Source organism: Kwoniella shandongensis, chromosome 2 (assembly GCF_008629635.2).
Source record: "Kwoniella shandongensis chromosome 2, complete sequence".
Taxonomy (NCBI): Eukaryota; Fungi; Basidiomycota; class Tremellomycetes; order Tremellales; family Cryptococcaceae; genus Kwoniella; species Kwoniella shandongensis.
In genome coordinates, this window is record NC_089288.1 from 488,174 (window position 1) to 503,869 (window position 15,696).

General features: G+C 49.7%; 5 protein-coding genes across 5 annotated transcripts; 4 read left to right on the plus strand and 1 right to left on the minus strand.

The window, feature by feature from the left end:
* Nucleotides 1–718: 718 nt before the first annotated feature.
* Nucleotides 719–2,962, plus strand: CI109_100868 (uncharacterized protein; the record flags this gene model as incomplete). The annotated part of the gene is made up of 8 exons (XM_032007243.2): nt 719–936; nt 1,024–1,173; nt 1,240–1,344; nt 1,430–1,608; nt 1,671–1,735; nt 1,801–1,987; nt 2,058–2,539; nt 2,606–2,962. 8 exons carry the CDS (start codon nt 719–721, stop codon nt 2,960–2,962), a joined length of 1,743 nt encoding a protein of 580 aa, XP_031858475.2.
* Nucleotides 2,963–3,902: 940 nt separating this feature from the next.
* CI109_100869 (uncharacterized protein) lies at nt 3,903–6,445 on the plus strand (the record flags this gene model as incomplete). The annotated part of the gene is made up of 6 exons (XM_032007244.1): nt 3,903–4,427; nt 4,510–4,586; nt 4,644–4,734; nt 4,812–5,495; nt 5,553–6,181; nt 6,250–6,445. The coding sequence occupies 6 exons, from the start codon at nt 3,903–3,905 to the stop codon at nt 6,443–6,445; spliced, it is 2,202 nt and encodes a 733-aa protein (XP_031858476.1).
* Nucleotides 6,446–7,128: 683 nt separating this feature from the next.
* CI109_100870 (uncharacterized protein) lies at nt 7,129–10,135 on the plus strand (the record flags this gene model as incomplete). The annotated part of the gene is made up of 11 exons (XM_032007245.1): nt 7,129–7,190; nt 7,271–7,314; nt 7,414–7,492; nt 7,615–7,667; nt 7,785–7,849; nt 7,918–8,052; nt 8,161–8,255; nt 8,357–8,920; nt 9,115–9,453; nt 9,548–9,590; nt 9,668–10,135. 11 exons carry the CDS (start codon nt 7,129–7,131, stop codon nt 10,133–10,135), a joined length of 1,947 nt encoding a protein of 648 aa, XP_031858477.1.
* A 403-nt stretch (nt 10,136–10,538) lies between these two features.
* Nucleotides 10,539–11,415, plus strand: CI109_100871 (uncharacterized protein; the record flags this gene model as incomplete). Its single annotated transcript, XM_032007246.1, has 3 exons — nt 10,539–10,709; nt 10,924–11,097; nt 11,290–11,415. The coding sequence occupies 3 exons, from the start codon at nt 10,539–10,541 to the stop codon at nt 11,413–11,415; spliced, it is 471 nt and encodes a 156-aa protein (XP_031858478.1).
* Nucleotides 11,416–11,742: 327 nt separating this feature from the next.
* On the minus strand, nt 11,743–15,464 carry CI109_100872 (CDP-diacylglycerol-serine O-phosphatidyltransferase; the record flags this gene model as incomplete). Its single annotated transcript, XM_032007247.2, has 7 exons — nt 11,743–12,841; nt 12,905–13,205; nt 13,277–13,346; nt 13,420–13,492; nt 13,579–13,877; nt 14,641–15,274; nt 15,361–15,464. 7 exons carry the CDS (start codon nt 15,462–15,464, stop codon nt 11,743–11,745), a joined length of 2,580 nt encoding a protein of 859 aa, XP_031858479.2.
* Nucleotides 15,465–15,696: the final 232 nt, after the last annotated feature.

Consider the following 15,696-nt stretch of genomic DNA (forward strand, 5'->3'; position numbering starts at 1 on the left):
TCATTTTCCAATGATATTCTGCTCACTAGACGATATCCATTCCTCCATTAGACTTATGCAGGCTGAGAAAGCAAGAGCGTCACGTTTCTCTCGGCCGTCTTTGTGAAACACCCAGTATACAATACTGCCACGGCGAATATCAGGCACCGCTGTTCAGGAATGTTGCTTCTTCAACACGTTTCATCTTTTGTTCTCGAAACGCTGAACCCAGCGCTGTCGTGTACATGTACCTTCAGCTTCACTGACTCGGGAGGCGAGGCATGGTACATTGGGCGCGTTGGGTGTTACTCAAGCAGAAGCGGCTGGGAGGGTAGGGATATGAAAGTGTATATCTGCCGCACTGACCCGCGCTGTGCGGAGATCAACATGTTTCACCTATTCTTCCTGATACACAAGTTATCACTCAACCTTCGACCCCATAGTATACGTCTCTCTGAATTAGTCCATATACATGATGATCTTGTCCTTTTGTTGCACACCTTGTCCCTTCGACGACTGAGAAGGAGAGATTCGTGGATCTGTTTCCGGCTTGACGGTGTGGCGCTGTGTAACTTAGGCTACAAGGAATTGTAACGAGGATTCGACCATCAACACTCAATACATGATCAAGCTATCAACTCTTGCACCACTACAACTCATCAAGCATCCCTCTCTTTCCCCTTGACGACCATCTTCTTCTCGTTACCACCCCTTCTTCCATCCGAAACTGTCCCAAATCATGATGATGGTCCCCTTCCTTCTCTCCCTTCTCCCCTGTCTAACTATTAGCAGCGCATTCGCTCTCCCTTCGCTCATCAATCAGAGCGCACCATGTACCTATTCGTTCTGGAATACTGAAGTCAAAGGATCAGTAACGAGCGATGGAGCGTGTCGATATACTGTAGAATATGCCAAGGCAGAAAGATGGGGCGAGAGTTCGATCAACTGGGACATCAGGTGAGTGATCAGCTGGTATCTTGGACGAAGTCCTAAACAGCATGCTGAGTGGGTCAAGGTGCTCACCATGTCTACGGGACCGCACAGCAACCAGTCTTTCTCTGAATTACCACCCGCTTGTCCCCAACCTTCCGGGGGATACACCTCCGGTTCTTCCATATCTGAAGACTGTCTCTTTGCAACGGTCTACATCCCCCAATCGGCAAACACTTCTTCCTCCCTTCCAGTATTCGTCTGGTGAGTCCCGCATTCCATCCTTGGTGAGTGGAAGTGCTTTTGACTGAAATGAGGACTGGTATGCAGGGTACATGGCGGTTCGTTTATGGAAGGTTCGGCATCGGCTCCAGGACTCGATGGATCGAAACTTGCCACCAAGGGGAATATGATTGTTATAGTTCTACAATACAGGTATGTGTTCACCTTCCATCCCCAAGTCCCTTCCCACGTTTGACAAGGTATACCAACCGCTTACTCTGACCTCTTCGGACCACAGATTAGGCGTGTTGGGTTTCCTCGCCCCATCTTCCGCGGCCGCATGGACCGACCCAAATCTAGGTTTGAGAGATGTCATCCTTGCTTTGAAAGGTATCAACCAAGGAATCAGGTTCGTAGGTGGAGATGCGGACAAGGTGACTATCGGAGGACAAAGTTCGGGAGCTAGCTTGATTAGAGGTGGGTTGTCGGAACGACATGCTGGAAGAACACATGAGCTAATTTGGGTTCGTCGGTCATAGCGCTCTGGGGGTCACCCGCTGCCAAGGGGTTGTTCCGAGCAGCAATTCTGCAATCGGATCCAATGGTAAGCTTGCTCTTTGCATCTATTGCTGATGAGTGATTCGCTCATCGATACGTTTCCGCTGGCAGAGTTACGGCTTCGCAACGCAATCAATCACTGCTCGTGTTCGGGACACTTTCTTCGCCCAACAGCCTCTCGCGTCGTGTACCACTTTGGACTGTCTCAGAGCGATCCCAGTCTCGCAGATTATCACAGCGCAGACGCAGTTGACCGAGACTGTCATCTACTCCGTCCAAGGTCTGCCGATCTCTGAGCGTATGCGGACTTCTTTTTTCTCAATGCAGATTAGGAGAACATCACAGACTGACTTGATTGTGTATTCTAGCTATTCGACCAACATACGAGTCTGTGACACTGCCCCAAGACCCCACCAAACAACTCTTCGATGACCCATCTACACTAACGTTCCCTCCATCGAACCTACCCCTGCTCATCACGACAGTTAAGAACGAAGGTGGTTCGGCTGCTCAAGGAATGTTCGCCAAACCGGTTCCAATAGACCCAAACACATACTACGCCACACTCGCCGCGCTGGTCGGCCCTCAACGGGCGAAATCAGTCGTCTCAAACAGCCACTACGCTTTACCGAACCAGACAGGCTATGGAGCACGTGGAGACACTTTCAGAGAATCCTTTGACAAGGCAGTGACGGATGGGATATGGAAATGTCCCAATCGGGATGTGGCAAGCAAGTGGGCTACGGCAGGTGGCAAGGTTTGGGTAGGAGAATGGGAACAAGGTGCGACGTATCCTGGCAACGCAGATGATGGATCATACTGCTCCACTCAAGGGAGAGTGTGTCACGAGGTTCGTACCGTACCTGTCAAGATAATCGGAAAGATGATGACTGATAAGATGACCTTCCGATCGCAGGACGATATCTACACCACGTTCGGAACAGCGCCTAATCCATCTTCAAACACATCTGTACTTGAAGACAACATCTTCACCTACTGGTCTTCATTTATCAATCACCTAGATCCTAATCCATCAGTCGGAAAACGCGATTGTGTGCCTCCATCATCGTTATCGCAAGGCACTACAGCTCGGAACATACAAGTCGAGAAGAGAGGCACGAGCAATGCTGCCTGGGAAGCTTACACGAGTGAGGAAGACGTGTTCCCTCTGAATAGTAGCGGAGACGGAAGTGTAGACGGGGAAGGGGTGACGACTTGTCTTGAGGGATTTTGGGGTGTTGAATCTCAATATGATTGGCAGTTGTACGGATGACGGTACGATAATGAATGCTACTGTCCAAATCTCCGTCGCACAGATGCAGAGGGAGGTCATCTGCTGCCTCGGTGTAACACTGCTTGGCACTCGGTCCCAAATATGAAGCTCTGGGTGTTCGATAGACAGGAGTGAGCTCGGTGTATCCGTCTCAACCGACGACGCGGCGTCAAAGATCTGGGGTCGGTGGGATATGTCGTTCAGGTCAGTCTGTCTGGGTCAGGAACGCCGCCAACCAAACAAGCTTACAAACAATTATCCTAATTCCCGGATCAGGCAGTATTATCCCCGTTTATCTATTTAGTACCCCCTCTTTTGTCTAGCTGTTATGTACGCGGTGGCCGACGGATGCTGTGGGTCAGAGAATCGGCGTAAGCAAAAAAAATACAAATCAAACCAAAACGAGACTAGTAGTCCCCTAGTAGTAGTACGCACAGATCCGCTCTCCCCCTCATCCTCGGCCACGGCGTAATACCGTACCCATTCACCCACCCACGGCTCACCCCCGTTTATACCTTGTTTTCGTTCACCATTACACTATCACCATCCTTCTCACACTCACTCTGCATACCTTTACTAACTCTTCTTCCTTCTCTTTATCCATATACACACGCACAAACACCACTCCACTGCTTTAATTTGCTTGCATCGCCATCGACATATCGGTTTTGGAATCGCGCAGACAAATACAAACACAAACACGGTTTTACCGAAGTTGAGCAATAGGGATCCGCGTTGTTTGTATTATTTCTGGATCGAAAACTCAAAGCCGGAGCGGTCGCGTAGTGAATCCTCGCCGTCACTAGTAGAATAGTTTCATCGTCGTTCTTTCTACAATCAAAACACATCGTAGCACTGCATCAACACATACACAGAGATCGCTTTCCACCACCCATTCACAGACAGATTGATACATACGAACAGACGGACAGACCACAGAATGGGAAGAACAACTCGACGATCGGCTGGAGCCACTTCTACTCCCTCTGGAGCCTCTACCCCTCCTTCATCCCTCTCTTCCTCTCCACCTTCGAAACCTCTCTTCCCCACCATCTCACTGCGTTCATCATCCCCTTCATCTGGATCCGGCACCGAATCGCATCCCCATGTATCTGCTCGATCTTCTCTGATCAACGTTCTCACCAAACCCCGACATCAATTCCCCATTACGGCAGCATCACACTCGCAAGCCACTACAACTGCCCACTATGACGATGCCTCGATGTATAACAACCGTAATGGAAATTCGACCGACGAGGACTCGTTGTACTCTGATCAGTCGACAATCAGCAGTTACGCTTCGTCCATCGTCTCAGGGTCCACGAGCGGTAGGGAGATGTCAAAGGAGGACATTGCATTGGTCTACAAGGATTATTTGGAGAAACCCTTCGTACAGATCAAGAGTAACATCAAGCACAGCGAGTTTGGACATTGCAACAACCCCAACTGGAGGTGGACAAGTCAGGTGAGTGGAGCTTAACATGTTTCCTGGTTCATCGTGAGGGGTCTGTGCTGATCAAACGACCTGATTGGACGAAAACGCGTAGTACAATACTAGTGAACCGATCCATCTCGAGGAGGAACCCAGACCGTCCTATTATGTCCTCATGAGCACCTATTTCAGGTATGTACTCGCATGGCTTCCCATTTGTTCATCTGACTTCGGCTGACATGCCTGCAGTTATCTTCTTCTCATCGTGATGGGTCATGTACGTGACTTCTTCGGCAAGAGATTCCGACCAGCAGCCTACTCCCATCTCATGCCGCAGAATGTGAGTACAGTCACATTCTCACGTTATACCTTTTGATCAAGGCGTCGATGACTAATTTCTCTCTTGAACCGCCACAGGGCTACGCTGCGCTCAATTCCGACTTCGACTCATTCTACACTCGTCGACTGAAGCAACGTCTGGATGACTGTTTCGCCCGGCCTGTCACTGGTGTTGCGGGACGATCCATTGTCCTGTACGACCGTACCTCCAGCGACCAGAACCTGACGTTCACGCGAACGGGTAGTACAACCCGAGCCCTTAACGTCTCCTCCTACAACTACCTCGGTTTTGCTTCTTCCAGTGGTGGTTGTGCCGATGCTGCCGAGATGTCGATCCGCAAGTACGGTGTTTCAAGTGCTGGAAACCGTCACGACGCGTCCACTCTCGACCTCCATCAGCAAACCGAGAAGCTCGTTGCCAAATTCGTCGGCGCGGAGGCGTCCATGGTCGTCTCAATGGGTTACGCGACTAACAGTACTACCATTCCCGCCCTCGTTGATCGAGGCTGTTTGGTCATCTCCGACGAATTCAACCACGCATCCATCCGAGCCGGTGTACGATTCAGTGGCGCGAGCATGAGGTGGTACAAGCACAACGACATGAAGGTTCTGGAGGAGTTGCTTCGAGAAGTGATCTCTCAAGGTCAGCCTAGAACTCACAGACCTTGGAAAAAGATCTTGGTTATTGTGGAGGGTCTTTATTCCATGGAGGGTACTTTGGTCAATCTTCCTGCGCTCATGGAGCTGAAGAAGCGATACAAGGTAAGTCGATTAGTGAACTTAGCGTATGTCCGGAGCTGAGCGAGTGACTTTGTCCAGTTCTACCTCTACGTCGATGAGGCTCACTCTATCGGTGCGATGGGACCTAATGGTCGAGGAGTGTGCGATTACTTTGGCATTGATCCCCGCGAGATCGATATCTTGATGGGTACCTTCACGAAATCATTCGGTGCCGCTGGTGGTTACATCGCCGGTTCGAAAGAGGTTGTCGACAGACTTCGAATTCGATCTCACGCGTCATGCTACGCCGAAGTCATCTCGCCTCCTGTCCTTACTCAGATCATTGCGTCGATGGGTTCCATTATGGGCATTGCACCTCCTCTTGCTGCTCCTGCCGAGGATGACAAGTCTGATGGTCTGAGCATCTCCTCCCGACCTACCGTGTATGGACCCGCTTCCGCCTCAATCCTCCCTCCTTGGCTTTCTCTCCCTCCTAATCTTCTCAACGGAACAGAAGGCCGAGAACGATTGAGAAGAATCGCCTTCAACGCTCGATACCTGTCTTCGGGATTGAGAAAACTCGGTTTCATCGTTTACGGAAACAGAGATTCACCCATCATTCCCTTATTGATCTATCAACCGGGTAAGATGGCTTGGTTCTCCAGGATGATGGCGGAGAGGTTTGGTCCCGACATGACACCTATTGTCGTTGTCGTCGTCGCTTATCCGTGAGTTCAGTCTCCTGCTTCTCTGAATGGTGTGAATTCAGGATCTAACGAGAGTGTCCTACTAATAGCGCTACGCCTTTGATCACATCACGAGTCCGATTCTGCCTTTCCGCTTCTCACACCAAGAACGATATCGATATGGTGCTTCGTGCATGTGACGAGGTTGGAGATGTGTTGGATTTGAAGTACAAGAAACAGACAATGACAGTGGAGGAAGTCATTGCGAACGCGGAAGAACTGGTTGCTGCTTCACACATCGAGTAGAGAGTGTTTTCGGGCTCAACGCATGGTATCTTATCCATCATCATCGTCACCCTGCATTTCTTGCATTGTGCATGTATATATTTTGAGACTCCTACTTGTTAATTTCGCTTTTTGCTATTCATTTTTGGCGCAGATTGGTTTTATTACAAAACGACAAAATGATAACTTTGGATCTTAATCTAGTAGCAATTGATAGAGTAGTGGACAGGATCCGGACTGGGTCTGGGTCCTGTATGCTTTTTGTGCATATATCTGCTTGGCATTTGGTTGGTCTCCATGTTGCACTTCTGTGTTAAGTGACGTGCAGCAAAATATCGGCGGACATGTCGTTAAGTTGCATTTTCTGCTTCTGCCACGAAGTGACCATAGGCATGTTGTTGATGTGGCGACCCGGGCTCTTCAACAACAACGCCGACGCAACGCTGTCAAAGGAGGTATGTGCGCAGGCATGAAACGAGGTTCAACGTTGTTTCTCCGCACAGTGACAAGCACACACACAATGCTGCATCGTGTTCGTTGTGCATGCTTATTGACTTCTCAAGTCTTGACCTCTTTGCAATTGTCTCTTGAAGTGCGATAGTTGCTCGAACTCTTTGTCATTCTTCTTCTTCGATATCTCCATACGCAGTACGAGTACGAGCCTTGTACTTGACGAAGGGCGCACTAACAATACATCTTTCTTCATGACTTCGCTGAAACATGGACTCGCATGGGCCACCTACAAATTCACCTCTACCGTTCTCGAGTGAGTAGCTGACGCCATCGACTCTCCTGCTGTACTGTAGCAAGCAGCAGTACGGCTAACGATGGGGGGCGCTTACCCAGCGACATATGGCCTGGAGTACTCTTCTTCACAGGTATTGCCACCAGTGAGTGCAGCAACCTCATCAAGCAATACTGTAGTATCATTGTTGTCGACCACCACTTGTTTTGCGGTGACTGACTTGTACCGTGTTCGTGCCTTACAGTGGTGGTATGCGTTAGCGAGTTCACTTCCAAAAACCTGGGTATAAACAGTATTATGTTGACGGTCCTCGGCACTATCGTGTACGTCCCGCACTCACTTTCACACACATGCCATTTCAGAGATCAAATCATCTGTGGAGAACAGATAATGTGTTGAAATGGATATGGGAACAAGTGATTGACCCTCGGCCGTGGTGCCACAGTTCGCTAGTAGTCAGTTTCAAGACCAACAGCTCTTATGCGAGATGGTGGGATGGTGAGTTCTTTCACGGCCCCAGAACGTACATACGCCTCAGAGACATCAGTCTCTGTACCCAGGGACAGGGGTTCATGGATGAGAGAGGCCGGTCAACAAACGGTGGCACTTGTGCAGGACGCAACATCTGGGCGAATATCGCTTCAAACAGTCGTCAATTGGCCATGTTACTCTGGATACAAGTGAGAGAGCGTCGAGCACTTCGTTCATTTCACCCACGATTGATAAGACTGATAATCTCCTCATGCAGGTGCCCAACGTGCCGCCAAGTCCGAAAAATGACATGAAAGACAACGCGGAAGAGAGAAGCTCATTAAAGAAGGAGGAAGACAAAGCGAGAGCGGGAATGCAGGGGTTGATCGAGAAGAAGACATATATCGGGCTGGTGAGTCCTTCGCCTTTTATGTCGGACATGCTTGAAGAGTCTGCAAAGGTTTAAAATTCGTGCACCGTTAACTGATCGTCAGTATGAACTATGTTTCTCGGACTGCAGGTCCAGGCTTTCGCCGTGTCGATGAAGCATGCGTTGAGAGGTGAAGCTGGACCTTTCTACTCTGATCTGTACAGCTTGATTGCGTTCTTGCCCAAGTGAGTGGGAGCGTCTACACAACGTGATCGTCTTATACTCAAGTCAATCCTAATAATGAATGCGGCAGCTGATATGGTACGGTGTGCGTCCTTGCCGCCAGGTACAATCCCTCGGCCTATCCTCCTGTCACTCGGGACCACCTCCTTGCACTTTGGCAAAATGGTCTTCCCCGCGAACACGCTTCCAAACAATCCAACGACACTATCGCCGTCCCACTTACCACTCCCATCGCCTTCACTGCAGACGCGCTTAACCAACCCGATCTACCCGTTGATGAAGAGAAAGATGGGTCTCTCCCTCTCCCTTCCGGCCGAACGACCGGTCAGTCGTTCAGAGCACAGGCTATCGCGTCCGCCACATCATTTGTGAAGACGGATAATCCAAAGGTGTTCCAACTAAAACGTCAGAAAGACGACCAAGTCAAAGCGGAACCGATCCAACCCAACACGAAAGGTAAAGATACGGATGAGAAGATCATACTTACCACAGTGGAGTTGTTACCCCCTCGTCATCCACCAATGCCGAAGGTGTGGGACTTCTTCCCCCTTCTGAGGATCGGAAAGGTGGTCTATGATTGGTGGAAGAAGAATGTGGATCAGGAGAGGCAGAAGGGAGGGAAGAGAAGGAGGAATGGGACGGGGATGGAAATCCCTCAAGAGATCTTGTGAGTGTGAGGGGCCGGCGGCGAATAAAAAAACTTTGCTGGGTCCTTGGTTGCCCATGCCCTTTGAAGGGGCTCGGCGCAGCCTCGCCTAAGAAAAGATCGTTGTCTTTCACGTCTGTCGAGGTTTCCTAAGCTTCTTACTGTTGCCTGACAATCTGCTAAACATCCATTGACGTCTATCTGATCTACTTCAGGATGTACCTCTTCGCCTACATATCTGATCTGATCCAACGCGGCCTACTCCAATCATCGCTCATCACACCATGTCTCAATCCCTTACTCGAACTCCAAAAGTCCCTCTCTGATCTCGAAAAGATAGCCACCACCCCACTCCCCTCCGCATACACATTTCATCTCCGTCTCACTGTGTATATCTACTTGTTCTTCCTTCCATTCCAGGTTTACACGTATGTGAGATGGGTGGCTATTCCAGCGACGGCGGTGGCGGCGGTTATTTATTTGGGGTTTTTGGAGATTGGGATGCAGATTGAGATGCCGTTCGCTTACGACCAGAGTGATCTGGACTTGGACCAGTAAGTGCCGAGACCAAAATTCACGGGCCGTAGCCGCCTTTCATCTTCCCTAAACTTCGATACATGAGACTAAGCGGCTAATTCCATTATGCAGGTCCGTGCTGCGAATCGCACATCAGATCGCACAAGTGACAGCGGTGAGTCTGAAGATCAATAAGAATCCGTATCGTGAATGGCACAATCATTGCTGATTGAGTGATTTCCCCTTGAGCAGTTTCCGACTGCCCTACCAGCATTGCACGTCGTTCTTTCTCACCTCAACCAGCCATTCTTACCGACCTTCAGCGCTAGTGCACCTGATATCCTAGGTGTTCCAGAACGTCAACCACGTCCTACTCCCATGGGAATTGCAGAGGCCTGGTCGTCGTATACAAGCGTGAAACCGGGTATTCCCATCCCCGTTACACCTGTTGGCGGTAGTAGAGACCCAGCTCCCGCGGCGATGGGTACCTCCACTTCGACGACGACAGGCCAAGACGAAATCCCCAACAAGGCTGTGGAGAAGGACGGAAACGGTACTCAGCCTGATGTCCGATCACTCATGAAGAGTATACGGGATATCGAACTCATCCTCAACGCTAACTGGAGGGAGATCACACTTGAGACAGAGGATTATATTGGTAAACCGAGAGATCAGTTGGAGAACAGGACAGGTTTGGAAGTGGCCGTTTTGGCCCTATAACGATACGATAAGGTAGAAACGGACGATACAAGTGGTCACTGTACTATCCCAGCATGCATGTACTTGACAGATACAATCTTTACGAGCTTCTACGACGATGTCGGTCAAATTGCCACTTCGCCACCGTACTCGTAGTGGTTTAAAGTTACGAAGTGACCTCCACCGTGGATAATCACTTTCGTCAAAACATTTTCAACAGCGAAAGCTAATAAATAACAACGATCACTACTCACGTATTGCTCGATACATTGCATCTCATCTCATCCTTGATCAAACCTCACGACCGAACCAAACATAACAACATTCAGTGCTAATACAGAGTTGTCATTCTCTTGTTGACACACACAAGCTGCACCTCAACGAAAATTATCGGTTAGAACTACAAACCGCAATACGAAACACGATGTCTTCTCCATCTTCCTCTCCACCTCCATCCACCTCAGCTTCAGCCGTCGCTTCCGGCTCGAGCTCCAGGTCAGCAAACGGCTCCACATCCAAACTCAGCAGCACAAAAGGGAAACGGGGAAAGGCCGGCGGACCTGGTAAGAAGGGTAAAGTGTTCGTAGAGGATAAGGTGGGTTCAGGCGTTCAGCGACGTCTCGACGGTCTCGAGTGAAGTGTTGACGAAATCGTGTTTCTTCTCCTCTCACCCTGCTTCTTTACACACGTCCCCTATACATCAAAATGAACTTCATTCAACCAATACCCACCAATCGCGCTGTCTCCTTCTACCCGTCCACAACGAACGAACCGATTTCTCGTCGTCGCCCTTCGATCATTGAACACAGTCATCCCTCCTCTCGTTGATGTCCGAAATAACCAAATCGAAAGAATCGCTCGTCCGATCCAAAGTCACCAAAACCCGAGCAGCGCTTAGCGAGTTCGAATCGATAGAAGCGAAAAAGGGCAAGAACGCAGGTTTGGGTAACGAGAAGAAGAGAGTGGAGAGGGAGAAAGCTTTGGTAAGTGGAGTGGAGTCAGTTTGAGTTCGGACTTTCGACCGATATGAACAACACGTTGCTCCACTCCGTCTGCTTGTTGCGAGGCCACTTCTGGCTTCCCCCCACCCCTCCCCCTCAAGCCATCATCATCCTGCGGAGCTTAGACCTGTTGCATACACTCGCTCTGGCTGACCTTTTCTCTATCATACACAGAACCAAGCAAAAGCCGCTCTACTCGAGAAAGCCAAGGAGAAGAGAAAACGAAAGCAAGCTGCTTCGGCTCCCCAATCTGACGATCAGCCCGACAAACCCTTCAAGAAACGAGTCGGATTTGCTTGATACCGTACTCGTACGGAAAACTATAACTCGTCGCTCCAACCTAGTCATTTTTTCCTCCATTACAAACGTTCAAATAGCAGTCAGCAGATTTAGACTCATTAGATATGGATGGAGACAGACCCAGACTCATGTGTCTTATATGTATCAGTACAATGCGAAAATGCATAATATGCCATGAAATGTCCCAACTGCCATCTATGCGAAAGTGACACACACAAACATATTGTCCGTCCTATTACAATACTCGTACATTACATTCCTGGACCGTGATCCGTGGTTCATGATCCGAGATTCGAGATTCTCCTCCTGTATCCGATGAGAGAAGTCTTATCTCCCGGCATCACCACTGTCCTGATCTCCTTCTCTACCGGGCACGGGTCCATCCCTCGGCACTTCGCTGTACAGCGGTGGTAAGTCCACCACTTCTTCCTGCACTCTACCCGCATCCGCATGTCTCCTAAACGTAGGTCCAGCGACATCTTGCTGTTGTATTCTTCTTCTAGAGTTATTTGTGGCTGACAGAGTGGTGGCGCGAGATTGAGTTGCACTTGGTGGTAAAGCAGGCATCGATTCTGAATTATCGTGATTGATGACTCTCATCCCACCACCACCGCCACCACCGTTGATGGGCTCGCGTTGTCCCATCCCAAGGGGATGCAGAGGCGAACCCATTCTGCCTGGGACACTGCCGTCGGGTGTTCTCTTCAATTCGTTCGCCATGGAATTGGTCGGTTCACGCTCACTTGCACTTCGGGTAGGACTATCGACAAAGGGTGATTGAGATGGTTGCGCCGATGGTGATCGTGATGTCAACGTCTTCAAAGGTAATGGTCCTGCAACACCCGGTTCACCTTCTCTTCCACTTTCGTCGACAGGTGATATTCGATTATCGTTCCAAGCAGATTGACCGACGCCTGCACCCATTCCAGCGAATCCCGCTGAACTGGACGTGCTGATCTCGCCCGCATCGAAAGAGTCGAGTTCGTGCATCGTCGTATCCGATGTATCGTGAGGCTGGAATGATCCGACCGGTCGGTACGGTTCGATCATCGGTTGATGGTTGTTTGATCGGCGGTCGTCAACGAGATCCAATGAAGAAGAATGTTTTGTCGCCTGCTTCACTATCCTGGGGTTCCTACGATTTCTGTGTCGTCGAAGTAGCCACAGTAAGATCACAACCACCAGAGCGATAGCCACCAAGACGCCAATGACGACACCCGCGATAGCGCCAGCAGAAAGGCTCGAACTGTTGGATCTAGCAGCGGACTCGGTGATAGTAAGAGTAGCAGAAGGCAGGGTCATGATGGTGATGTTCGATGGCCATATTCCAGTGCCTTGTTGGCCTTGCGATATGCAGGACGTGTTGCCCGATGAACCCACTTGATACACTCCGGCCACGCCGCCTCGACCATACCCGTTACCTGAGCTAAAGACGCACAGTCGAACTAGCTTAGCAATGCACATATTGTCTCGCACACAGCCCACTTACCTCATGAGAATTGTAAATCTCGATCCGGCAGTCATATTCAATTGCCAACTACTCTGAGATGTCACACCTTCCTCCAGAGGCACATCATAGGCATTGAATCCCTGATCAAGCGGAACAACTGTGAAGTTGTATGGCCCGTCTTCTTTCCCTCCAGTCCAGGACGTTTCGAAACCTCTCTCGCACTGGACGGCCTGACCGGAGACGGTGAATGTAAAGTCGAGGGAGGTGGAGTTGTACGATGCGGTGTCCAGACAAGTAGTGTCGTTCGATGGCTGGACTCTCTGGATCTCAGAGGATCCGCCTAACAAATTAGGTCAGCATTGTAGTTGGAGAACGACGCAAAAGATGGGATGAGAAAACGTCAAAACGAACCAGTACCCAACCCGTTGGCGTCTGACATGACAACGGTATAGTCTTGTCCCTCGTCCAGTTGGAGTGATATCTACAAACAAATGAAAGTAATCAGCCGCAGTGTATATGGCAGATTGTTTCCTTCAGCTAAATGCGAAGCTCACAGGATATGTTCCATAGCCATCAACGTATGCCCAGGCTGGGATATTATAGATGAACGATTGACCGAATATCGGGCTGTACAAGCAAGGTCAGCGTCAGCAATACAAAGCAGCTAACAACCTCCATTGAGACGAGAATGCAGACCCCAAGAGTCAACTCACACTATCCAGACTTGGAAGGGTGGTACACCCAAAGACCAATTGAGATTCACAACCTGACATGCGTGAGTATTTGTCTGCCAACGAAAGTAGAATTGCGCTGCCTCTATCAGGGACGGTAATGAGGAGATAACGATCAGCGCCAAGGGCAACAGCGGTAGTTGTTGTCGAGAGGATATCATTGTGAGGGTGAAAGTATGACCGGCATATATTTTCTGTTGTGGAGGAGGTGCTTCTTCGACTTGCGATGGGAATATCGCAGACTCTGACGAGAAGTGCCAATAGTCCCAAGTACGGCGATTCTGAGGCAACGTCAAAGTCGAAGTACGTAACGGCCAATGAGACAGCACGCGTAGAGCCGGACGAGTGAGACGGGATACGATTGTATGATGTCGACGATTATGATACCGGTTCTGTACTGACGACGAAACCGGTCACCCGAATAGCAAGGATGGGTGCCCGAGTAAAAGATGAGCAAGCAATTGCTCCCGATGAAATATCTAAATGGGTTGAATCCGAGGCGATGCTGGTATGTTGAGTATGCCTTTACAAAAGGACGACGCGAGCAGTGATGGTGATTAAATACTATAAACAAGTGAGAGTTGTGACTGTTGACAAATGTGAGGAGAGAAAAGAAAGAGGTGGACAGCGAGTGCAGGCGAGAGAGAGAGCTGTGCCAATCGTTCGCTGGTGCTGATTTTTAAGGCACACCACACACACACACACTTGATAATAAAGTTCAAGTTACCCGAGAACAATCATCCACTCGTCGTCTATTGCATGTTCACTCAGACAACTCCCTCCGCCTATCCTTACATTTCATTATCTCTGCATGCATGCGTGTGTATATATGAGACCCGGTTGAACAGACATTGTTAATACTGCAAATTTGATTCCTTCCCCTTCCTTCCTTCCTTTGTCGCTTTCTTTGATCACAAACGTTTCTCATTCCTCATCACAGCTTAGGAACCTAAGCGAGACCAGTCACACATCAGCAAAATTCGAAACACGCAACGGGTGGTTTGTCGCATCGCATCAGGATAAGAGAGAGGACCCTTCACTCACCCTCAATGTCTTGCTGACCATCATTGCTCCCCAAATAGCAAACAACCCCGAGATAGCATGAACATCACCCCAACCTCCTCTCTTTCCCCACAAGGTGAACACACCCATGGGTAAGTCACCCTCTGAGCCCAGTGCATGCCATCCGAGCTTGACCCACGACGCCATGAGAGAAGTGAGGAACAATGATGAAGGGATGGGGAGACCCTCGAAGTATTTAGATTTACCCGAAGCGTCGGAAGGGATCAAAGCGACTGTCGCGTTGAATCTTGCGAGTCTAGCGAGACCAGAAGAGACGAACATGAGCAAAGCGAGCAAGTCGAGTGGTGTTCGAAGACCCAAAGTGAAGGCGAGTGTCGCAGGTGCTACACCGAAAGAGACGAGATCGGCCAAAGAGTCCATTTCTTGTCCCAACATCGAACCGCCACCCATCCATCGAGCGACTTTACCGTCCAAAGCGTCGAAGCCGAATCCGAGGATGGGGAGGAGGTGTGCGAAGTAAAGGGTTCGAAGGGCTTCGGCTGATGGAGGACCGGGCAAGTTGGAGGAGAGAAGGAGATATCGTGCAGATGAAAGGATGGAAAGGGTACCGCATACACCGTTCATGATGGTGATGAGGTCGGCGAGGCGGAAAGAGCTGAGAAAGAGTGATGTATATGTCAGCATGAGTTTGTTCCATTGGTTTTACGGCGAAGCGTGCTTCGCACACGGAGCAGAACTCACCGGACGAGGGAGAAATGACCGTCATCATGCTCGTACTGTCTCAATAGCTTTTTCTTCTCCTCGAGCACGCTTGCGCCTTTTGATTCTGTCTCGTTGACAGACATGGTGAATTGAGTATTGAGATTCAGTGGATTTCTGTTAAGGACGAGTAGACAACAAGATAAAGTAGAAGAGAAGGAAGAGGTAAGTGATCAACTATGACACGAGTGAGGTTTGTAAAAAGCAGCGTCACAGGTGAAGGGGTGAGTGAGTTAGTTACCGTTGCACCGCTGGAATGAGAGTGAATTGACCTGTTTCCGTACTATACGGGACGAATTTGATCCCGCAGCATTCCAA